The sequence below is a fragment of the Eriocheir sinensis genome, chromosome 29 (assembly GCF_024679095.1).
Source record: "Eriocheir sinensis breed Jianghai 21 chromosome 29, ASM2467909v1, whole genome shotgun sequence".
Taxonomy (NCBI): Eukaryota; Metazoa; Arthropoda; class Malacostraca; order Decapoda; family Varunidae; genus Eriocheir; species Eriocheir sinensis.
Genome location: NC_066537.1, coordinates 17342945 through 17369255, shown reverse-complemented (window position 1 = coordinate 17369255; position 26311 = coordinate 17342945). Strand labels below are relative to the sequence as shown.

The following is a 26311-nucleotide window of genomic DNA, read 5'->3' as shown; positions in this document are numbered from 1 at the left end:
TGCTTTAGATTCACTTATTTAATCTCTCTCTCTCTCTCTCTCTCTCTCTCTCTCTCTCTCTCTCTCTCTCTCTCTCTCTCTCTCTCTCTCTCTCTCTGTGTAACGAACTGAATTCCACCTTTCCACACCTCCACACGACATATGCGACTCACGAAACACACAAGAAATTAATCCTTACCTGGAAAGAGTTGCCACCGCCGGGGAAGTAATCAGGCGGCCAAAGAGGCATCACATTCGCTGTGTGAGTTTGGGAGGTTTTCCGTATCGGGTTGGTCCACAACAATAAGGCTCGACAGCAACACAGCTCGGAAGGGACTTGGTTAATAAAGACAAGACTGGACGTCACTAATATGGCCTCTTCGGTAACGTGTCACTCGAACGTGCAGCGTCTTCCGTCACCTCAGCCACCGCCTCTATACTCTCAGACCCTCCTAAGTGTTGACATATACTTCTGAAGGCATCACAGCCCGTAACACTTGGACAGTAATGGTCAGGATTATGGATGGGAAGGCGGTGGTCATCGCGTGGACGTGGTGATCCCAAGGACCCGGATTCACATCCCGCCACAAGACAACGCCAACTTATCACCATCGTTGAGTGGCGGGATTACTCACATGCTGTCAGATTCAGATCCTCGATCCACCTAAACTTCAGCGGCTTTAGTCAAGAGGAGCACCGGGGAGAGCATGGGCAAACCAAATCAAGTCATATCACGGCAGCCACTTTCAATAAAATACCCCCGGGCCTCTCAACCAGGCCCCACTAGATAATTTACTGGCGCTATGAACAGCAAAAAAAAGGACGTACAATCTTAATTATTTCTCGCTGGTACCAGTTTTCGTTTGAATTCATATGGACGTCACATCACAAATATAACGCGTAGCCTACTGAGCTATCATATCTGTGCATATGAGTACATGAACGTGAATGATTTTAAGGTTTTACACAAGTACACGATAGCTGCAGTAACCCAGCGCTTATGGGTTCTGACGTTGGCAAACAAGTCAGCTGATATTCCACATTTCATCCGCCCCGGCCCAAACTTATTTTGTACTAAATTTTCACATATTTGAGACATGCACGAAATAGTATGCACGAAATATTATAATGTATATAATATATATATATATATATATATATATATATATATATATATATATATATATATATATATATATATATATATATATATATATATATATATATATATATATATAAATATAATCAAAATAGTGCTGTCAGGACGTCTGACTTACGCATATTATAGTGAATTTACAGCAGCTGCAGAGTAGACAACTTGGTAATCTATTGTGTGGCTGTTGTAAGGCTGCTGAAGGCTACGCGGCAGGCTACTCACCTTCAGGTACAGTGTCAGTAAACTCAAACAATCAATAAGAGCATTCGACGGGGGGTAGCAGGAAGGCTTGCCTAGCCCACTCTACGATGTCCTGGGGGATCCCTCCAAGCAAGCCCCGTCCAGGCACCCTTCCTATCCTGAGTACCACCTGGCAGGATCTGTCGACTTGCTCAAGTCATGAATTCTGTGGGCGTCCCCTTGGCGTCCTCCACTGAGGGTTAGAGAGACAGCCCAATGAGCAGGGTTGGCTTCTAGGTAACGTCCGACGTGCCTATTTAGGAGTTGACGTTCACGGACTATGTAGGTAATAGGCCTCGATTCAGTCTCATGGGGTAATAGCTGTTTGGACACAAGTCATTCCACCGATATCTCAAGATTCTGCGAAAACACTAATTACCAAAGGCATCGATCCGCTTCTTCAAGTAACTATTTAAGTCCGTGTCTCACAGTCATAAAGTAAGACGGGGAGCACATGTCTAGCAAGTCTATAATACGGCGCCACTAACGGGATATGGAGTCCACCACCTACTTCCATACCGGAACTCGGGGCTCCACATGAAAATACACACATAAAAATAAATAGAATGCAAAAAAGATCATTAGAAACTTTATCATGAAACTGTGCAATGACATTAATCTTAATATCATATAGAAAGCTTTGAATTTCGTTCCAAAGAAAAGTTTGTCTTAGATTAAAATATCAGTCCTTTTATTAACGGTAGCCTATATCCTACGTCTCTCATCGAACTGCATGTAGAATGTGCTTGCTCCAGAAATCAAGAGAACCCTTTAATACGAAAGCTTCCCAGTAAAATGCTCTAATGAGATTTCGGGCTGTCTGTCGTAATAATCTTACACTTTGGCACGTTTGTCTGTATCCTCTTTTCATAAGTTTTACAAGTTTCCTTTTCAGCTCACGGCACCGACCATGGCGTGGCTTCGACCTTGTAATTATCTGGGAGGCCTTGACTCACCGGCATGAATCGGCACAACCTGAAAGCTGAGTCATCCTCCCCTGCCGGAACAGGTCCGCGTGCATTCCTCCATTGACCACACTCATCCTTCCGCCAGACACTGATTTGTGGGTATGCTAATCCAACAGTGTTCAACTGTTGCGTAACGCCGGGCACCGGCAATTTTACGTCTTTTCTTTTTACATTAAATGGGGCAGCTTAAAAGGCACAGAAAAGTCCGCTAAGCGTCGCTTCCCAACAAACAAAAATTATCAAAGTAATTAAATGGAATGTTAAGACCACTGTGTGGTGCATTAACATGCAGTACTTCTGAAACAACCTGCTGGCTGTAAATACAGAACCACCGCCGCTGTCCATTATTCCAATGCGAGGTGACGCCCACGACAGTTATTTACATCTTAAGTCTGGAATTATACTCTCGTGGTTGACGGGAAATCAGTTACATGGTTTGAACTCCCCGTGATGAAAAAATGTGCCTACCTTGGAAAGAAAAATATACAAGAAAATACTAAACGGAAATACTAACATTCGTCGACATTCGTTTCCTGTTCCACTGAAAGCAGAAAACAATGAAAATGAGATGTTTCTTCAGAAATATAAAGCATCCCGATACTTACAGCGGTGAATTCTTTACAGTTATTCTTTGACCATCATGGATGGATGAATCCTTGATGCTCAAATCACCAAACATCAGCAAATAATATAATGCACTCCCAAGGCACTACTGATTATATCGTTACTCCTGGCCCGTGACACTGAAACTGACATTTCTTGGGTAGTAGTTGCGGGAGTGGTGTCTAGGAGCCGCTTTCACAGTCGTTTTGTTTGTTTTGATCGTTACCAATGAAGGCGATCGCTGCTATAGAATTTCCACTTAAAACTGGCCGATGGGGTAGTGGCGGCTGTGGGGTTAGCCTAGCCCCGCACCTTACCACATACTCTCAACACCTCTCGCTTCCTCTGCAGCCGCCACTACCCCAAAGGTTAGTTTCATGTGAAAAACTTTAGCGTCGATCGGCGCCATTGGTAACGATTAAAACAAACAAAACTACTGTGAAAGCGGCCCTAAGTTTTCTGTTTACGCAAATACTCCATGGGATGCAAACTATAGAAATCGCACGTGTTCTGCATGCAAAACTCATTGGTTGGCCAACTCAAAATATGTCGTGAGTTGTGGCATAGGACTGCCAAGTGCCAGGTGAATGTAGCACAATTAATAATTATTCTACTATAGAGGCCAACTATGCGGAGCGATAAGACATGTTAATGTTTTGTTAAATAAAAATAAATAAATAAATAAAGTAATAAGTTTGATTCATGTGCTTCAAGAAGGCTGGAAAGTGCACGAGGAGCCAAGCACCCACTTGTTTCCCGAACACGTGTTTGTTACGGAGGGAAGTGTTGCGGCTGAATGGCCCAAACGATAACGGAGTAGGCTATACCCATTTCAATAGAGGTCACTCAGAAAATACGAATATTCTACTGAGCCTTACTATGCTTACTTAACACCATCCTTCGGCGCCCAGCGTGTGTGATAGCCCTCGCACACTGGAAGTAATTGTTGTGGCACAGAGACGGCGCGTGGTGCGGGGCAGTGTTTACTCACTGGCCGCCATGATAGATGCTGCTGCGCCTGATGGTTGGTTCTTTTTATCAGTAATTATATTTGTTCCTATAAAATAGGTAGTCTAGTTCACGTTATAGAAAGTACAATGTTACTTTTTTTAATGTTTTTTTTTCATCAAGGTAAGGTTATGTTGGGTTAATTATTGTTATTTTTTTCAGTACGCACTGTAAATTAAGCTGCTCAAGGGCAAATCAAGAATAATATTGAGAAAAAAAAAAGCCCAATAATCACTGCCCCTATAAAAAAGTTTAGAAGTGACCAAAAGAAAGGTCAATTTCGGGAGGAGACTGGAGAGGTGTCTCGATACTCTCCTCTTGAAAGAGCTAGGTCAAGTCGTTGGCAGGAGGAAATACAGACGAAGGAAGATTGTTCCAGAGTTTACCAGTGTAAGGGTGAAAGAATGAAGATACTGGTCAACTCTTGCATAAGGGATTTGGACAGTATAGGGATGGGCTAGAATAGAAAGTCATGTGCAGCGGGGCCGCGGGAGGGGGAGTCATGCAGTAAGCAAGTTCAAAAGAGCAGTCAACATGAAAATATCGATAGAAGATAGAAAGAAATGCAACATGGCGGCGAAATTTAAGAGGTAGGAAACTCAGTAAGAGCTGTGTGTGTGTGAACCCCCACACGTGAGATGCATACTCCATACGAGGGCAGACAAAGCAAGCCCTATATGTGGACAGCACCTGTACGGGGAAGAACTGGCGTAGACGACAGAACGCCCAACCTCGAGGAAGCTGATTTAGTAAGACATGAAGTTTCCAGTTCAGATATTGAGTTACGGATGGACCGAGGATGTTTATTGTAGAAAGTGACAGTCGAGTGTTATAAATTAATAGGGGATAGCCCGGATAGGTGTTTGGAAGATTGTGTGGAGTTGGTATGTGGAGAAATTGATTTTTTGAGGTCTTGAAGGGCATGAAGTTCTTTTTGCCCATATCGGAAATGATAAAGGTCTGAGATTACGCATTCTGCAGCCTCCAGCCTAGAATCATGTAGTTCCTGTTGGGAGGGTCTTCTGTCAAAAGCTGTTGAATGATGCAGAGTAGAGTCATCGGCATAAGAGTGTATAGGAAAGTTTGTTTTGGAAAGATCATCATCAAGTCAGAAGGAATATGCCCTGAATCGTCAAGAGTGGAGTTTTTTGAGAGTATGAGCAAAGAGTTTAGCCTTAGAAATAGATGTAACAGCTGTGCTGCCTTCAAAATTAAGGACATGTGGGAAATATGAAGAAGGGATAAAGTAAATCCATGTAAACAGAGTAGATCCAGAGGTAATAAAGGTACAAATATGCCAAGTAACAAAGTGATTTTGGAAAGGCAAACCCCTCTGAGAATCATGGAGCAGTCGAAGCTGCCTAAGTTCTATGTTGTCATTTAATCTATTCACTTTTTGCTCATTTATATTTTAACCTGATTAGTGTACTGTGCAAAGTTCCTTAAACCTACTGTACATGTCACTTTCTTTATTACTTTCATTCATTATCCTTAAGCCTCAGCCCAGGACTAGCATTTCCTTAAGGTAAGGGAGCCATCTTTCCGGTGACAAAGGGCACTAAACAGTCTGAAAATAAAGCGAGTATTTGACTGGCAACATCTAGACTAAATTTAAATCTCTCTCAAGTCCTGTTTCTTGTCCCTGCTGCTTGCTGCCACTAGGCGGATCTGGTGCCTCTCTTTTTCTTTTTTTTTTCAGCCACTTTAGAAAATTCAGACTACAGCATTGGATTTTCGGATTCTCCGTGTTCAGATAACTGGACTATTACTGTAGTTTACTAAGCAGTGGATTAAATGCTTAACTAGGATAAAGTGTATCTGAATATTTAAAGTGGCATATCAGCCATGGCATTTTTGCAGAGGATTTGAGGGCAGATTTGTGAAACTAGTCCAACTAATCCAATAACAGAGACAGACGAAACCTCTGATTGTTCACTTGTAGAATTACCAGGGAGGATTCCTTCAACAACATCCATTTCTTAGGGTCGCCTGTAAAGCATGCCTTGTTGTAAGAAAGTCAAGATTAGAGGAAAAGTCTGGTCAACAAGTTTTATTGAGGTCAGGAAAATACCCTTTAACATGGCAAACAGTTCATTGTTGAAAATATATCTACCTTTGTAGGATCATGATTCCTTCTTTCATCAGTATTTAATCTATCTCCCTTTCCTGCATGAGGAGAGGAAGACATGTGGGCAGGCCCAGAGCTTGCACACGACACAGTGAGGTGTTTACAATATATACATTTGGCCTGAAGACATTACACTGGTGGTGTGTGGATGTCTTTCTTTCAGTAGTTGTACAGAAAAACCGAGTGTGACACGTAACTTGAGGAACATGCTGTGCATATCCTCTTCTCGTTTTCATCAGTGGGTAGGAATAAATAATTGTACCTTCTTCGGCTTGTTCACACAGCCAGTGTTCATCATATTGGCTGGAGCATTCCCTCCAAATTAGTTGGATGGACGTGACAAGCCAGCTTTGTACAATGGAAATAATATGAACTGTAATGCTCTGTATACTATACCCAGAAGAGCTTTCCCCTCTTGGTTTTCAATTAGACATGAGTCGCAAAATCTAGTTTATAGAAGAGACTCTTTCATTCACAAAGTCTTCATAAAAAATAATCTTCAAAAAGGCCCTAAGTCAGAAAAAAAGTGGGTTGGCTTATTCTTACATTATGTACATTACAGTACCCTCCTGAGTTTCGCGCTTACTTCGTTCCGAGCGCATAGCGATAAAGTCGAGGATCGCAAAACTGAAAAAGTGCTTATTTGTTTCAACCTGTGGAGAAGCTGACTTTTTCCACTTTCCTCCCTTGTTATCTCAAAATACGTACCTTGGAAAAAGAAAGAAAATGGGAAGAGAGAACGAGTCATTTTGAAGACGCAGTTGAAGGCGGCTGACAGTTCTGAAAACACGCTTGTAATTCGCTGAATCCGATGACGTCATCACTGGCGCTCATCCAATCAGCAGCCTCACTGCATTAAGGCGGTGTCACACTGGCCGTTTTCCTCCAACCGTTGGGGCTACGGGCAATGCCCGTTCGCCCAACTGGGAACGAGTTAATTGTCGGTTGTCCGTAAGCTGGTGTCACACGGCCATTTTCCTCCCGCCACGTTGGCGGTAGGGGCAACCGGCAACTCCAACTTTTCTGGGAGTGAATCATACACGGCCAATGTCGGTTGCCCGTATCCACATCCACAACGTAAACAAAGCACTTGCCCTGTATTGACATAGCGTCGTCTGCTAAAGTAAGGGCTGTTGCAGCTTGTGCTTCCGTTATCCAAATTATAGACTTGTTGCTGCAGTTAAATGGAAGGAAGAAGCAGTTGTGGGTGTTGCGTGTCTGTGGTTCCTCCATGCCAGAAATTCTCATTGTTACCACTGCACGTGCACGGCCAACCCACCCACCTAGATTCTGCCCACATACACACGTGGATCAAGTAACAACACACACATACACACCAGACTCATCAGGAACCACTGCAGATGTAATAGAGAAATGGCTTCGTCATTTCCAAGAGTGTGTTAGAACTTATTTGGTGAGTGGTTCATACATAGCAACATACCAAATGGCAAGAAGGGAGCAATGTTAAAGACGACTGCTCTCTTCTTGCCAAGGGTTAGGTTTGGTTCATGTGAGCCACTCACCAAATATGTTCTAACACACTCAAAGATATGGCGAAAGCGTTTCTGTTTATCAGAAATATCTGCTATGGTTCCTGATGAGTCTGGTGTGTGCGTGCATGTGTGTGTGTGTGTGTGTGTTGTTACTCAATCCATGTGTTTATGTGGGTGGAGTCTAGATGGGTGGATTTGCCACGCATGCACAGTGGTGGCAATTTGAACTTATGGCACAGAGGAACCACAGGCAAGCCACATGGGCACGATTATGGCTTCAAAGACAGGAGAACAGAAGTGTTTACCCAAACCTCGTCAGAGAACTGTGCTGTGAAGACCGGTGTTGTGTTCCTGAGCCAATAAATAGCCTTCATGCAGTGATTCAGGGGTAAATTTACGGGAAATAGCATCTTGCTATTTAAAAAAAAAACTGTCTTGATGTGCATATGAAGGCTCGTAATTTTGGCAGATTTGGGGGAAGGGGCTATAGAGCATTATAGGTTCATGAGGTGAGGGGGAGTTGGCAAGCAAAGTGAGCATAGCCATGCTGTCGGGGGATGTGTAAAAACAGCTCTGTTTATCAACAAGTCTTTGTTTGCATTCATTTGTGAGCATGTGTTGTTCGCGGGAGGACAGCCAGGAACACAACACCGGAAGTCCTAAAATTTTCATAGACTGGAGAAAAAAAAAATTTGAACTGTGGTTACAAAGCACGGGGTGTTCTCTTATCTTGTCAATTAAACAGTAAACAAAGCAGCTCTGCCAGTCCACTGAACAAGTCTCTTGATGGGCCATCTTCCACTACTCCTCACTCCTCAGCCATGGCTGTCGTCTGTTTGTTTACATACAGCCACGCAGTTGCTCATACCCACAACTGTTTTCCATCTGTATGGACAACCAATAACTCGCTCCCGGTTGAGTATACGGGCAACTGCGGTTGCCCGCAGTTGCCCATAGCCCCAATGGTTCGAGGAAAATGGCCAGTGTGACACTACCTTTTAAGGCAGTGCGTGTGACGCTGATAGTAGGTAGACGTGACCCATAAATGTCAAAGCAGCACGAAACTCAGGGTGATAATGCACGAAAGTCGGGATGTTAGAATTTAGGACTAAGCGCGAAACTCGAGGAACGCAAAACTCGGATAGCGCGAAACTCGGGAGGGTACTGTATATTAAAAGTTTATAATTATACATAGATTGTTCAATAAAGTGCTCTACACATTAACAAACATATGTACTTGCATGCACACACGCATATGCGTGCACGCATACACGCACATACACACACACACACACACACACACATGCATGCACCCACACAAACACATACATACACACACACATGCATGCACCCACACAAACACACACACACACACACACATGCATGCACCCACCCACACACACATGCATGCACCCACACAAACACACCCACACCACAAGCAAATATGCACACATGCACACACATGCACATGTGCTGAATGTGCACACACACACACACACACACACACAGTACACCTACACAAGGCATCAGAATATCCACCTGCCATGAGGCCAAGAGTATGTGTTGTGTTTCTTACCTGGACTGAAATGCCTGAGCCAGTAAGTGTGAAACCAGCCTCCTCATGTAACACCATTACTTCATCCTGTACACCATGCATGGAATAACACCACCTCCATCAGGAGCAGGACAAAGGGACACCACAACCCATGTGCAAATGACAAAGAGCATGTACATTTCTCAGTCTCTGAAGCCAGACACAGGGCACAGATCACAGCAGGAAGCACTGGATGAACAGCTTGCTGCACCCAGCCACTCTGTAGTGCAGGTAGGGCATTAAGGGGTGTCATGGCCTGCTGCACGAGGTGGGTCAGTGCCCAGTGTGAGCAATGATGACAATCTCAAAGGGGAGTTCAGGCGGTGACCCAGGCAAGGGATTCGGGGAGCCTGGTGGGTGTGCCTTCCTCCTGTACTCTACCGCCTCCTCCACTTCCTCTTCCTCTCCTACCTCCTCCACAGTTTTTCTCTTATAGAGAAGCACAATTCCCCTCCTCACTCTCTTTTTCTTTCTTCCACCAGATCCAGCAACTTGTCCACTCTTTCGGCCCATGGAAGGCGGCTCCTCCTAGTCAAACTTCTCTCGCAGGCGATTCTTCAGAATAATTGGAACTAGTGACAAGATAGCGGCTAATGCTAATAAAACCTGTGGAAGAGAGGAAGAAAGCATATGTATACACAGGTATTCTGTCCATGCAGGCAAGTAGTTATGCATAAATTAAATACATACTACAGTCTGCCTATTTCTAGGCAGCCTCAGTAAATTTATTCCTGATTGGACTGTGGCTTGAGGCAGCCTGTCTCCTGCTGGTCATAGAACCTGACAGTTTTCCGCATGCTGAAATATTAAGTTTCTGTCAATTTTAATTCCCAAAGACTGCTCTCATCCTTATAAATATTATATCAGTGGCTTTAGTATTAGTTGTAGTTTTACATGACTAAAAAATTACTTATGCTCAACCAGAATATGAAACCATTGGCGTGAATGAAGTATTTCAAAATAACATTTTTGTTTCCATTCACGCCACAGGCGTGAGAGTGCACTTGGGCCCGAAACATATATGCAGGCCACTGCTATGAAAGGGTTTACAATCTCATCTTTGACTTCAATTCATTTTATTTCTTTTATTTTTAGTCAGTTTTATTTTCTTATAACACAGCTGTAATCAACCATCATTTTAATGTCCAGTGATAAAAAATATGTAAGTGTCATACAACATAAGTGAGCTAGAGAACAAAAGTAAACCTTGTTATATGGAGAGGCCAGGTCCTGCCTCAAGCTGCTGTCTAATCAGCAGAGAGATTTAAAGCAGGTTAGAATCCAACTGCAAACTAGAAACAGACAAAGGACAGGCCTCTGTTTAGAGGTGTATATATTTCCCCTCCCTCCCAGTTTTTCTCTTTTAATCTCTTTCCCTCCCACTCATTTCCCTTGTTTCCTCCTTTCTCACACCCTCTTATCTTTAGCCTTATCTCTCACTCATATCACTCTCTTCCTCCCTTTTTCCTTCCCCATTAGATTATATATACACACACTCACACACACACACACACACACACACACACAAAAAAAAAAAAAAAAATGTGCATAACTTTAAGGAAAGCTGGACAAATACAGATATGGAGACGGGACCACATGAGCATAAGCTCAGGCCCTGTAAAACTACAACTAGGAAAATACACACACACACACACACACACACAGAAGGGGAAATGGGAAGGGTGTGGGGAGGGAGGGGCAGAAGGAAGAGTCAGGACCAAAGCCCTGACCTGACTCTCCCTTCTGCCCCTCCCTACCCACACCCTTCTCCTTCATCCCTGTTTTCATCCTCTCTATCTCTCCCTGTTTCCTCCACTCCTTTTCCTTGTTCTCCCTTCTTACATCCTCTATTTGTATTTTTTTATCACTCACTCTGTCCCTCTCCTCCCTTTCCCCTTCCCTGTATTTACCTAGTTGTGATATAAAGGAAGTGAGCTACGCTCATATGAGAATGGCACAAAGTTGTGTGGCAGCCTAGGAGTCACACAGACCCATAAAATGCTACGCAAACTTTAAAAATTATGTCGGAAAAAGGCAGAAAAAAAAAAAATCTAAATTTGTACCTTCAGCGTATACTTCGCAGGGATAGCTTTCTGGCATTTATTAAATGAAAAAGGTCAGGTCTATACTTAACACAAAGACCTGGCTTGGTGGCGATGATGACACTGCCCCCTTTGCCGAGGTCTGTCAGGCGGTCTCTACGGAGAACTGTCATACTAAAGGGGGGAGGAAAAAGCTCACTATTGTCAACGTTAGGAGTCAACTTAGTCTCAGTCCCTACTATTATGTCGGGGTTATGTGTGGTGATTAGATGGAGTAATTGGGCTATTTTGTTTTTAATACTACGGAATTTTATTGTTAATAGTCGGAGGGAAGTGTGGCTATGACGTGATGGATGTGGAAGTAAAGGGTTAGGTGAAGATGGTGATGATGAAGAAGAAGAAACGGGAGGGAGTGAAGAAGTAGAGGAAGGAGGTGAAATGGAAGGTGATGAGCAGAGGGAGGAAAAGGAAATAGGGACTGGGGAAGGTGGAAGGGTAGGATTGGGTGAGGGTGATAGGGCAGGCCTAGGATTGTTAGTAACAGAAGTGAGAGGTGAGTGATGAGTCAAGTCTGGCTTACGGAGGGAACGCACCGGTCTGTGTGGGTTGATAGGACTGGATGCAAAGGATGGAGCCAGGTTATGAGAGGTGAGAGGTGTTGAGTGTTTGGGGTTTATGAGGGGAGGGTGTTGTGTGCCAGGGTTGTATGTGTTATGCTGATAAAGCGTGTCGAAGGAGTTGAAAAGTGGAATAGGATTAGCTGAGAAGAATGAGAATGAGAAATTAGGAATGATTAAAGATCAAACAACAAAGTTGAATACACAACTTAGCTGATGAAATTAGGGAATAGTCCACATGTACTGTTTCTGGGGTACTGGGCACCTGAGAAGACATGAACAGTGTTGAATGACTCACCACAGAAGTTAGAGAGAAGGCATCACTAGAGGAGGTCAGCTGGTACAGGGTGGTGCCTGCTTGCACAGCCAGGATGCTGGGGGGAGCAACACCTGCAACACAAACACACACATGATATTACTGACACACACACACACACACACACACACACACACTCGCCACTCCGTGACACAACTGGTTAGAACACTGCGCTGCCAGGCTTCACAGCCTGACTGGGCGGCGGTTCGAGCCCACTCAGGCCGGATTCTTTCCGTTGACAAGGAGTGGTTACTGTCCCCCCTTGAGCAAGGGGGATGGGGTGTGTGGTGTGTGAGGTCCTGGCAGTACCCATAGATTAACTATAAAGAGCACTTGCTCATGTCGGGAGGGTACCTGCTGACAATTACAAGTCCAGCTCGTGATCAGGCCATGGTGGTGGTGGTGAATTATACACACACACACACACCGAAGGAACAACACGTCGGCCGCTCCGCTCCTGCCCCGCTCCCTGTGCCGCCTTAAGCTGTGTCAGTACCAACACTCACAAACACTTGGCTATTTTCCATTACCTTTATGACCTGGATTGATGCATAAGGTTTCCTTGTGGTGTAAATACATTTTTCATGTGAATGGGAACCACAGAGGAAAATATTTCATCAGGTGGGCTGAGACTGGCTACAGTAACCCAAGGACGGGAGCGGGACAGCAGATAAAGGGTGGCTAGTAGACGCAATTGTAGTTACCGGGCATGGTTGGTTCAAAAACTATTCTTGGTCTGTCCCTATGGATTTCTGACCCTCTGACCTTGTCCATTATATCCGAAGTCTGTTATAAGCGGGTCTGTTATATTGAGGGTTTACTGTGTGAAAGTTAACGGGGATGCAAGGAGTAGCAATACGAACATTACCAAGTCTTCAGAAGTTGTCATATGAAGGGATAAAAGAAATTAAACCTTCAAACACCTGAGGAGAAAAAGTGACTGAATTATGACGTATGAAGAAATAAGGAGTTACAAAAAATTTGATAAAAAGATTCTCATGGAAGAACAAGAAAATGCAAGTTGAAGATGAAAAAGCTAAGATGCGAAAAAATGCCAAGAGTTTCAGCTTCCATAAAGACCTATTGCAATATGAAACAATCAAAGTCCAGAGGTGGTTCAAGCAAGTAGCATTCATGACTCTAAGGATAAGTTGGATACATATACATATGGAGGAAGGGCAATACAAGCATGACAAATCCTGTAAACCATGAGTCGGTAAAGAAACACACTCACCTATGAAAGTACCAAGCCAGAAGGGCCACAGTGGCACATTGATGATGGGGCTGGTAATGTTGATGAACCAGTTTGGGAGGAATGGTGTGATGCGAAGGAAGATGATGTAGAAGAGCAGGTTATCTCTCTGTTTGTCCACCTGAAACACAGAAGCACACACATAGTCACACAAAAAGCAGCAGATAAAATATATGGTGATAATATATTATTCAGGGAAAATAATTATGAAGTGGGAGCATGAGCTGGGGGTGCATTCATTGCCTAGTCCAAAATAAAGTAATAATCCACAGATATTTGATCAATTTAGGAAGAGTGTAGGGAAGTGGGATATCCATTTTCTTATCTACCTCAAAACATACCTGCACATACACGTGCATGCACAGTCTCTTTCTCTCTCTCTCTCTCTCTCTCTCTCTCTCTCCCACACACACACACACACAAAAGGGAAAGGGCATAATATGAACCTGACGGATAATCACAATCAGTTTTGGATTTTCATGAAATAAACAAAAATTGATGGGCCTTGCCAAGAGATACTTGGTATAAGAAAAGTGCCTCTATGTAGATTTGCTTGGGAGAACCCCAATCATTGTTTAATGGACTGACTCCTTGCTTCCCCCCTCAGACCCGATTTATAAAACATCTACGTTTTTACTGTAACTAAAGTGGACATATTGGATTTTTCAAATAATTTATGGGGTGGTGTCAGTATAAAATCACTGGTAAAAGGCTTTAAATAGTATTGGAATTGCTTGTAAGAACATTAAATCCTTTGGGTGAAGCCACCCTCTTGAATAAGTAATCTTCAAATGATATTTGAGTTCTTATACAAAAGTTAGGTTGAAAATTTTTAATAGTCGTCTCTTTTATTAGAAAATCACGAGACTTTAAAAGTGCCGTTTAATCAAATTTTTTGGATGCACGATAATCTAAAATCGAGAGAGAGAGAGAAAATTAAAATCTGGAGACAACAAAAATGGAAAATTATAGGAAATATTTTAAAACAAAAATAGAATAGTTAATGAAGAGCAGAATACATTCCAGCATCTCTTACTTTTTCCTGCCATGATTTGGTGCGGTCAGGCAAGTACTTGAGCACAATTGGTCTGCCCACCAGGTACGACAACAGGTAGCAAAAGGAAGCTCCTGTGGCCGAGCAGAAACAGATCAGCAGCAGTGCCAACTCCCATCGAAAGAGAAACCCTGTGAAAGGACAGATACACATGTAATGCGCTGGTGTAAGATAAACAGAAACACACATACACACACACACAATATATATATATATATATATATATATATATATATATATATATATATATATATATATATATATATATATATATATATATATATATATATATATATATAAAACAGACCCGCTTGTAACAGGCTTTGGATATAACGGACAAGGTCAGATGGTCAGAAGTCCATGGGGACCGACCGAGAATAATTTTTGAACCATCCACTTCCGGTAACTACAAAAGCATCTGCTAGTCACCTCGCCTCCTCCCTTTATCTGGTGCCCCATCTTTTAGTTACCGTAGTCTTTTTCAACCCACCTGATGAAATATTTTCCTCCTCGTGGTTTCCATTCAAATGAAGAATGTATTTATACAACAAGAAAGTTTTGTGCATCAATCCAGGATGTAAATGTAATGGAAAATAGCCAAAGTGTTTGCGAGAGTTGGTACTGATGTGTACAGCTTAAGGGGTCGAGGGGAGCTAAGCCCCCAGTTAGGTAGATTATGTTTAGTTATGTTTGGTTAGTTTAAATTTTTTTGGCACTCAGTGTTGGGCATTTCGGACAAGTTGATAAATGGGTACCAGGGGAAACTTGGAGATAACTGTGGTAACCCAGATGTCACACCGGCCCTTTCTCCAGGGGTGATGGGTTATTTCTCACCACAGGCTAAAGGGCTAATGTGACGGAGATGAGCACCAAGGCCATGCCCTGATAAAGCGTATGCTCCCAGTTAAAGCATAATTATGCTCCCAATTTTACCATTACTTTACCATCAAAGAAGCTTACTTATTAAGAAGATTATTACTTAAATCTTTCTGTTATCCATCTTATGTAAGAACTTGAGCTACTATGACACATCCCTGACACATTTGATTCCTTTTACCCACCTGAGAGAATTGACAGGAAGATGGACCCTGGCACTGCAAAGGTCTGCAAGCTGTGGTACTTAGTCAAGGAAGGTTAGTCACTCTTGCTGCAAAACACACTGTAAGTCATGACACAGCTATAACTATGTTATCATAAAATGGAGCCAAGAAAAATAATCATTCATGACAGCAATAACAATACCTGGAAGCCAACTTTTACATTTCATTGACACTATTTTATAACTTGAATACAGTGCAAAATGTGGTATGGAAAGTGCTCACTGAAATTTAGCTGGCCTGACTGATATTAGTGGCAAAATCAAGCCAATCACTTCCCTAAGGTTTCCCTTTTCACTATACAATTAGAGGGGTGGATTAAGTTATTAACATTCACTCATCTAAAATTATGTTCAAGTAGGGCAACTTTAAATGAGTGACAAGGTAAAATAATGAAGCCTTAAGGAAGCTAAACTATTTAACTAAGCTAAGGCATCTAAAACAAAACCTTAGTAACTCTATGGGAGCCTGATGGGATAAAAAGACTAAAGTACAGGGAAGGGATGATAACAGGAACCACTGAGGACAGAAGGTTAAATGAGGGAGAATAGACTGTTAAGAGCTTCAAGGATACAATATGTAGGTGACGAAGACGCCAAGCAACACCTCAGTGAAGTAGCGCTCCTTGTAGTGGGAGAGCACACGGCCCAGACTCTTTGCATCCTCTATGTCACGGGGAAGTTTCATGTGCTGGTACTCATCCCTGAGGGAATGACAACAGATTTATAAAACACACACACACACAAGGTTAAAACAGCATTTATATCACACACACACACACACACACACACACACACACACACACACACACACACATAAACACACACACACACACACACACACAAGGGGGATGGGGTGTGTGGTGTGTGGACTACACAGGGTACTTGCTGGTGATTGCAAGTCCAACTGATGGTCAGGCCATGGTCAATTACACACAGTGGAGCTCCATAGTGCAGTGGTTAGCATGCTCACCTTACAACTGCGAATTTCTGTGTTTCATTCCCAAGTGGAGTGGAGTATGTATAGGCAGTTTCCGTGTCCCCTTTCGACCCAGCAGTGAAACTTCCACATGAAACTTCCATGTGCCTGGTGTCAGTTGGGGTTTGTTGCCTACCTCCTCTGTGGGCGTGAGTGTGATGTGAGGTTCCAACCATACCAAAGTATCAATCACCAGAGTTCCAAGCTCATTCAGGGAGTCTACTGACTGAGAATCACGAGTCAAGCATATGATCAGAGCAGGGTGAGTTACACAGCTCTGTAATGCAGTCATTGAAGTGCTCAACTCACAACTGAGAAGTTTGGCATTCCATTCCTGAGCAGAGGAAAAGGATGGGAAGCCTCCTTTCATCTGCATCTCATCTCCAGGTGTGTAGGTGTGATACACTGCTCTGCAATGCCATAGTTAGCATGTTCATTTCATGAGAGAACTGCAGTTCAATTCCTGGGCAGAATTGAGACACATGGGCAGTCTCCTTACACCTGTGCCTTCTTCATTCCGCAGTGGATGGGGACTGGGATTCAGTCAGTGGTTGTGTCCCATCCTCTGGGGTGATGGGCTTGCACTGCCAAAGGCAAATAACTCAAAGGTGAAAACTGAAGGCCTTCAGACCAGGGGTATGGAGGTGTAGTCAGAGTTGGAGCCAGGAGTCAAAGAGTTAACTACTTTTGGCTGGAGTCGAAGTCAGTCAGTAAAAATATCTTTGACATGTAGAGTACTGGGTGCAGTGCAAGGCCAGTGTTGCCACTTTGTGAGAAAATACCATAAATTTGTTGGAGAAATTAGCACTGGTGGGAGGACATTTCAAGCAAGCAATTTACAGAAAGTTTTTTGTAGGATATTGATTCAAAGTGGATTGTTTTTGTAAAATTGTTTTCTTTCATGATGTTTCTCGTGCATGGGGGGGTTGAGTCGGAGTCAGAGTCACAACCTTAAAATTTCTTGGAGTCAGAGTTGGAATATTTTAAACCTGACTCCCCACCCTTGCATCAGACCCAGGACACATGAGCTTGTAGGTCAGTTCAGCAAGCAGATGAAGCAGGTGAATTACACAAATACATATATTTTTACACAAGCACACAGGGAGGCACATACAAGTATCCACATGTATACTTACTCTTCTAGGTGTGGAAAGTTCTTGTAGACAAAGGTAAGGGCACTGAGGGAGACTAGGAAGATGGCCACCAGACAAAGGAGGGCCTGGCGTGTGCCCATGGCCCCCTTGCCTCCGCCATCCCCACTCCCACCCACTGCCTCCCCCCTCGCCTGCGTCATCTCTGCAGACAATAATGAAGAAGAAAAATTATCACATACATGAAAATTACATATGACAATGACATGAATATAAAATAAATGCTATTATTTTCTTAATAGGAAATTCAATATGATGTTATGCTGGCAGAGCTCTTACCATGTACAGGAAACCCTTCACTATATGATTGGGTTATGTTCCTAAAAATCAATTGTAAAGATATTGATCATATACTGATAACATTTTAACTGGGATACATTCCTAGCCACTCAGAAATAAAAAAAATATACAATTTGAAAAGGAAATTATAGAATGAAACAAATGAAAAGAACTTCCCTTATACTCAGAAGCCATTACTACTGTAAAAATAACAACACGGATCAAACACAAACATTGTGCAGTTAGTGAAGCACAGGAAACAAACAAGAGTGGAAGCAAAATATGGAGCATCAGACTGCAGACTGATGAGACGACCATTACTTTTTAATAATGGGTGATATATGTGAGACTGGCCTAAATTATAGGAATCATTATTTGAATGTGGCATGCTTGGGAGGGGCAGACTGGTTGACTCAGCTCAGGAGTGACAAGATGGCAATACTGGTGTGCCTATGTACAGAGTGGGAGTGGCTCTGGCTAAGGTCATAGCATTGTGTGTGGAGGCCTAGTTGTGGCCTCAATGTGTTGCTGGCAGCTGTTCCAGGCTGGGGGTAGTGTTGAGTTTGTAGTAGAATCAAATGATAGACTCTGTGGTGTTGTCCATGCCAGATTCATGTACCCTCATGGATGTACTACATTTCATGCTTAAGTCAAGATAAATTGCCTGGCATTAGTATCCTCGTGGAAGAGTAGTTTGAGTTTTAAGCTAAAGTGCTGTGCTGAGTGTTCATGTTTGGGTCTAACCTGCTTGCTTGTTACTCAAATGCCCATAATCTCTTTTCTTGTTTGCAATAGGTTTTAAGTTATTTGTATTCCTTTTTTACTTACTGTATTTGCCAGTGCACAGAACTTGTTTTTTCGTTCAAAAAAGTACCGTATAAAAAGATTACAGTACCCTCCTGAGTTTTGCGCTATCCTTGTTTCACGATCCTCGAGTTTCACGCTCAATCCTAAATTCTTACCATCCCAACTTTCGCGCTGCTTTGACATGTACGGGTCACGTTTACCTACCGTCGGTGTTACGTACAATTCCTTAAGGTGGTGTCACACTGGCCGTTTTCCTCCAACTGTTGGGGATACTGGCAACCGCGGTTGCCCGTGTGGCCAACCGAGGGCGAGTTGTTGGTTGTCCATACGGATGGAAAACGGTTGGGGGTATGAGCAACAGCGCAGCTGTATGTAAGCAAACAGATGACGGCAGTGGCTGAGGAGTGAGGAGCAGTGGAAAATGACCAACCAAGAAACTCGTAAAGTAGACTGGCAGAGCTGCTTTTTATTTTATTTTAATCAATACAGGGCGACTGCTTTTTTACGTTGCAAATACTGACAACCGACCTTAGATGTGTGTGACGCACACCCGGAAAAGTTATAGTTTCCGGTCACCCCTATCTCTAACGCAGTAGGAGGTAAAAGGTCTAGTGTGACACCAGCAGCTTAAAGGTGCGGTCACACAAGCTAGTTTCTCAGGAATTTTCCACTGAAATTATCTCCAGACAATTTTCTGCCTCAAATTTATTCTCAAGTTTGGTCACACAGAGGACTGTTGCATTCTGGGATATATCAGTTGAAAAGCAAAACAAACAATGGATCCAGACGAATCAGAGTTTGCTTTGTGGTGTTTGCTGAAGAGAAGAAAAAAAATGAAATGAAAGCATTTGTTGGTTCATGAGTTGTTAGCTCGGAAACAAAGGCAGAGTGTGTTACAGCTTGCTACCGTTAAATGCTACGAGAATTTAGCAGTGAGGACCCAGACATGATGAGGCAGTGGCTACGCTTGGACAAGACTCAAGTCCAAGACCTGCTCAGCCAGGTTACTTCAAGCTTATCTAGCTTTGTGGAACTCATTGTGGTACTGCAATAAAAACTCGGATAGCTACTGAACCGATCAGCTGATACGCTCTTCTTCTTCTTGTGACCACAACTTACTGACCTCAAGAGAAAATAACCGACATGCTGGTGACTGAGTTTCTGACAAGAATTTCGATGAGTTTCACGTGAAATGCAGCCGACTTTGAATCTCTGTACAAAATTCTTGAGAAACTAGCGGTTGGGTGACCGTGTTCACACGTGCTGGTCGCATATATATGTGGGGGCGGGGGTCTAGGGGGGGCGCAGCCCCCACTGGTTAGAAGGGAGGGTCAAGGGGGGCGCAGCCCCCCCATTAGCAGGTCGTAAAGTTCAGTTGGAGTAGTTTAACCCCCTCACTATGGCTGGGCCAAAACAGCGCACCGCGCCATATGCGGGATCACAGCGCACGCCAAATTTCAAATGTCGCTACTGAATATAACAAGTTTTCAGCCATAAATTCAACATAATCATCATGTATTATATATGAAAACATGCAGAATTAAATGGTGCACATAAAGAAACGAGTTAACTAATAATTTTGAGATGTAAGCATAAATATACAGAGATGAAATAACTCGTATATTGGCTAAAGCGAGCCAGGACACAGTATGCGCATCCTCGGATATGGTACAGCACACGTAAGGACGCAGTATACGTGTCCTCGTGTTGAAAGGGTTAAATATGCTCCCCCACTTTAAGCCTTCTGCAAGCTATTTTGCAGCTGCGATGGCGGCACCATCGCCGCGGACACGCTTTCGTAAACATTATCCCCTATTTTCAAGAGTAAAAAAAAAAAGTCCTTGAATTGGATTTTGAAAGCATTTCCATGACTGTTGAAGGTTTGTAGAAAAGATATATGAAGAGATAGTGATGTTTCATAAAGTAGATAATGAGATACTGGCATGGTACTAAAATGAATCTTTACCCCAAAAAGTTTTGTCAATAAAATCAGAGAATGCTGTTTACTGAAGTGAGTGGTGAGTCGCCGCACTGATTGGATGTGCTGCGCCTTGCTCGTGAAAGCACTGTGTCGACATGGCTGGCCAAACCAAGAACTTGGTGGAGTTCTGTTACGTTTGTGCGGATCCCACAGGCAATAAGTGGATAGGGTGCTGTCTGTGCCCTAAATGGTGTCATGTGAAGTGAGCTCATCTGTCTGGAATTAAGTCGGAGAATATACCTAAAATAAATTGGATTTGCAACCCATGTCTTCATAAAGCATCTCTGGCTACCAAAATTGTGGAAAAAATGGAAGAATTCAAGCCAGAATTATCTAAGGAAATATCAGAAGTGAAACAAGAAGTTGAGTCACGAGCAGTGAGCGTGAAGGAGCTGGGGGAGGTGGCGCAGGAGGTGGCGGACGCATTGCAGCAGGCTGAGCATGTGGAGTCAGCAGATGCAACTTGGGCTGAGGTCATCAAATGTAAGAGGAAAGTTAAGAAGAATTTAGAATTTACTTGTTGTCAAGGCCTCTACACAGGAAAAGAAGGCAACAGACATGAAGGATGAAGTCTCCCAGGCATTGAATGGTATTCAAATAACTGATTCAAGATTTACAAACAGAGGTAACATTGTCATGAACTTTGATAATGAGAACACAAGGGATGAGGCTGCTCAAAAAATGGAGTCTGTTGAGCAAATTAATACCAAGAGTGTTGGAAAGATGAAACCAAAGATCATGATATGCAATGTGCATAATGAGGAGACCAAGGAAAAAATAAAAGAGACCATCTTAGACCACAATGAGTTCTTACACGCCATTGGGGGTGTTGAGGATAAGATTGAGCTGGTTTTTAGCAAGCCTGCAGCTGGTGGCACGATGCACTACACTTTGAGGTGTGACCCAACTGTAAGAGAGCTGATTCACAAGAATCACGACAAGCTAAAATTAGAATGGGGAATATACACAGTGAGAGACAGGTACCATGCAATTATATGCTATCATTGTCAGAGATATGGCCATCTTGAGGCCAACTGTATTGCCAAGACCAATGGAGACATCCCAAATTGTTTCAAATGCACTGGCAATCATAAATCACAGGAGTGCACCATGGCTGAGAAGAAATGCATAAATTGTGAGAGATACAGGAAGCCTGAAATCAACCACTCAGCGAATGACCAGTGTTGTGTAGTTCTCCAGACTGAAATTGAGAGAATTCGTAACATGACCGATCATGGCTATTAATCAGTGTCTGTACTCAAAGATAAATTGTGTGTGATGAATGTTCAGTGTGCTGGAAATAATCGTTGAACATTTAATTGTGATACTATAATGAAATTAGCAGACATGAACACTGAACTAATTATATGTGATATTATTCGTAAAAGAAATTAAGACACTCACTCACTACAATGTTTGATAATAAGTGCATCGAAGACTATTATTGAGGCTAACATTGAAATTGTTGACGGCCCTCATAGAGCGCTGCATCAGCGATGGAGCAGGGCCTGAAACCTCATCAACGGTAAACGGTAAATGGTAAAATTTACCCAGGAGGGGTGCACTTCTGTAATACTATAGCTAGGTGTTAGCAAAACTCCACTTGGATGCATCTAGGTTTTCTTGCACAGGTTCTTCGTGTTAAAGAAATCCAAAATCTATGAGAGCACAATGTTTGCTGCACCTTCAGATGGTCCACCTGACCCCCGCTCGCCGCAATGACTCAGCTCGCCACCGTTTTGTCACCCCTCGCCCCTGGAGGCCTCACCGTTGCTGGCCTGGCCTAACCACACCATGCCAAAACTCGAGCACATGAAGAAAACTAAATAGCGGGTTAATACATTACCATAAACATACAATAATATTTTCCCGTTATGGGGACCGCCTGCACCCCATGACCCGCACACACAGCCCTGACCTGAGCCCCGCACCGCCACACGCTGCACTCAGGGGTGGGCACTAAATAGAATTATTAATCATGTATGGCTCTCCTCGGCACCACAGACTCGAGGAACCTTTCTTGGGGAGTAAAAACAAGTGACGTGGCTACCTGCCTGACTGAATGCAGGCTGCAGCAGACGACACACTGACACTGTGACACACACGCACACACATACACATACACACTCTTCTTCTTCTTTTGAGCTGTTCCGCTTTGAAGGTCCTCCTCGGTTCTTCTTCTTCTTGTTCTTGTTCTCGTTTTTCTAGTTTTTGTTCTTCTTGTGAGCTGTTCCGCTTTGTAATGCTTCTTAGGTCCTCCTCGGTAGTATACTTCTTCACACTTCTACGGTATACTATATTAAAGGTCACTGCGCACTCTTATGATAAGCTCTTTTAATTTCTGTTCACTTTATTTCCACTGACTTTGCTTTTCTATTTTCCTTTCCTTTGTTTTCATCACTTTAGCTTACTCGGGACTTTTCGCATTTCTCTTTTCTGCCCTTTTGTTTGTTTCCACTATTACACTTTTCTTTTTATTTCTCTTTTATTGCTAAGTAAACACACACTGCCTCCACCCCAACCGAAAGGTCTGATATGCTTTGAATGAATTTGCTAACCGTTGTGGGGCCGTGCTAGCTAGAATGTTAGAAGTATAGCAGAGAACGAAAATGATGCAAGTGTTTTGACTGAGATGGAACGTGAAGTTGATGTGTTTGTTGAGAGGCTGGAAGAGAGTGGATGGCGCTGCTGCGGGGCTGAGTGGAGGGAGAATGGACGAGTGATGGAAGCAGTAAAAGGCCAGAGCTCTTGGAAGGAATGTGGCGTACAAGATGTAGGGAATAGTATTTTGTCCCATTTTCGTAGGTAACTATGTTCTGTCACTGTTTTCGTTTCTTTTCACAGAGGCTGCCGTTACAAACGGAGCGGGGAGAAACACGAACTTAAAAATAAGTCTATGGGGAGAAATCCCAAATTATTTGTGACATCAAGATCAGAATCAAAGTTATGAAAGGACGGAGATGATGAGGGTGGCACTGAGTGAGATGGCAGAGAGAGAGAGAGAGAGAGAGAGAGAGAGAGATTTTTTATATTTTTTATTACGTGTTCACCTATAGAGCCGGTACGCTTTCTTCAGGGGCCTGGTGGTCGGCACAAGCCCATCATGGCGCAGGCAATTTTTATTGTGGCGGCATTATATTATATCTGCGTAAGTTGAGACTGAAGACTGTCCTTCATCTCACACCACATAAAATAACATCAACCTTGAGGTCTAATACAGAATGACACATGGCCTCAGATGCTGATGAAAAATTACGCAATATTGATGAAGCGCTAAACAAAAATACCACTATCTTGATTGCATTGAGATGACATTATCTTCACGACCCCGTTCAAACTGTAATGAAAAAAATATCTAGGTTTGCTTTTGGAATAACACATCGTGTTCATTTACGAATAGTGTCACTATCTCAAGTTTGTCGAGATAATATCCGTGGCACTGATAAGGGAAATGACCCTATGCCGTGAGGAACACTATCTTGGACCTTGAATGACGATATCTGAGTGGCATAATCTTGGGTACTAATGGCAAACTTTAGGTCTTGAGTAATACATCTTGGGAGGTACAGCATTGTCACGTCTCAGTCACATGTATGCATAATCATAGGCAATAGAGACACTGTCATAGGTATCATATGACCCAAACTATACACTAAGTCTTATGATGTTATATTAGGGACCGAGCTCTTTTACCGTGGACGGGCAAATGTCACTGTACGAGTAGTAACCTTGAGTCGCTTACGGATGTGCCCTGAAATGAATAACCACGGATGCCGAACTGATTTGCTCCATCTTACGCCATAAGTTCCACTATTTTAGACACTTAGCAGTACTGTTTTGAGTACTAAATTGCACTGTCTTTGGCACTCACCATTACCGGTCTCCAGCAGCACGATGACGCTGGCCTCAGAGCGGGGCCTCATAAGGGGAAAGGAGGGAGGAGAGGAGAAGAGAAGGTGAGAGGAAGAAGAGATTGTAAGGGGAAGAGAGGAAGGGAAGGTGAAGATAAGGAATACGAAACTAAAAGGGAATGGAGACGAAGATAGAAAATTAACTTTTAGCGAGATGAGACGGGGGAAAAAAAAAGAGGGAAGAGGGAAGGGATGTAGTGAAGGCTCTTAGAGGGATAGGTTGAGAAGGGGGAGGGTAGGAAGGTAGGAGAGTAATGAAGGAGATGAAAAGAGACGTACCAAGGTAAATATGTAAGTTGAGGGAGTAAAACAGAAAACAAGGTGTTTGGGGGGGGGGGGGGGCTAATGACACGAGCAAAAATTGAAGGAAGAGGCGAAGGGAGTTAAGGAAGCAGGATAAAGACTGCAAGGGGAGAGGGAAGGAAAAACGATGCAAGCAAAAGTGAGAATTGAATCAGAAAGCAAGATTTGGAAAGAAAGGAAGGAGTGAAGAAAGGAAGGAAGGAAGGGACGATGCAGCGGCTGTTGTGTTCCCACGTGGAATCTGTCGAATGTTGAATCGTTAGGTTAGTGCAATGCCCTCACCACCAACTCTACTGACTTATAACAATGATAATAATAATAATAATAATAATAATAATAATAATAATAATAATAATAATAATAATAATAATAAATTTTATGTAAGGAAAGGGACAGTCAACAAAAATCCTGCCGAGAGGTAAGAAAATAAGAAGTCTGCAAGAGGTCGTTAGGCCTATACAAGGTAGTTCCAGTAAACTTAACCCTACACAACCTCACTATCCATGAATTTATCTAGTCTTTTTCTTGAAAGTATCTATCGAATTTACTCTCAACATGTGAGTGTAGAGCCTGTTCTGTTCATCTACCACTTTATCAGACTAATTCTTGCCTCAGTCTTTGCTGAAACTGAATTTGTCCAACTCAACCCGTTTCCAGCTCTATCTCCAACCCATTGCTACGTGTCCTACCCGGCTCTCTTATTACCATCACCCTTATCAAACCCTTCATCCATTTATAATCCTCGGTCAGATCTCTCCTTATCCTTCGCCCTTCCATCTCGACATCTCCATCTTGAAATAATTAGTTGATAGAAAGGAAGACATACAGTATGAAAGAGTTTGAAGCTTGTGCCGCGAGGGGTGGAAGCGTGCAGTGGAAATATTTGGGAAAATGCTGGACCATAAACACAGAAACAAAATATAACAAGGCAAGCAACATTACGGCGCACAGTGAGTTGCTGAAGAACCAACGCGTAAGTTCCAGAGGAGGAAAGATCATGAAGTAAATATCCTTTGACGCGACTCTGTTCAGAAGAGCTGAAGAGCTGTGAATGTGGATACTCCCAAACAGTTCGTGGTACAACACTACACAACTGCAACAACAACTACTACATTCTTTTTTTTTTTTACATCTCAGCCTATAGCGCCGGTAGGTTTTCTTCAGGGGCCTGGTGGTCGGCCCAAACCCGTCATGGCGCAGGCAATTTATTTATAGTGGCGCCATTTTATGCTTGGCTCATGCTGCCCCCCGGAACTCATTCTTGATTCACTGGACGGTTACTTCTAGAGTCCGAGTTGATGGGTGGTCTTCAGGACAGCATATGGGTAGTCTCAGGCCACTCGGCGGTGACTGA

General features: G+C 43.1%; 1 protein-coding gene across 3 annotated transcripts in view; it reads right to left on the bottom strand.

Moving 5' to 3' along the window:
* Nucleotides 1-5989: 5989 nt before the first annotated feature.
* The window catches only part of LOC127005218 (transmembrane protein 41B-like), a 20689-nt gene continuing 367 nt past the window's right edge, over nucleotides 5990-26311 (bottom strand). The window contains exons 2-9 of one of the 3 annotated variants that reach the window (XM_050873938.1): nucleotides 24615-25198; nucleotides 17662-17821; nucleotides 16122-16250; nucleotides 15512-15561; nucleotides 14433-14581; nucleotides 13379-13517; nucleotides 12127-12218; nucleotides 5990-9775 (exon numbers count right to left, since the gene is read on the bottom strand). In XM_050873938.1, coding sequence (XP_050729895.1) covers nucleotides 9698-9775; nucleotides 12127-12218; nucleotides 13379-13517; nucleotides 14433-14581; nucleotides 15512-15561; nucleotides 16122-16250; nucleotides 17662-17821; nucleotides 24615-24666 — 849 coding nt within the window. In that variant the 5' untranslated portion in view covers nucleotides 24667-25198 and the 3' untranslated portion in view covers nucleotides 5990-9697. Of the gene's footprint in view, nucleotides 9776-12126; nucleotides 12219-13378; nucleotides 13518-14432; nucleotides 14582-15511; nucleotides 15562-16121; nucleotides 16251-17661; nucleotides 17822-22793; nucleotides 23400-24614; nucleotides 25199-26311 lie in introns of those variants that run through there. The other 2 variants (XM_050873937.1, XM_050873939.1) reach the window with 2 other exon arrangements.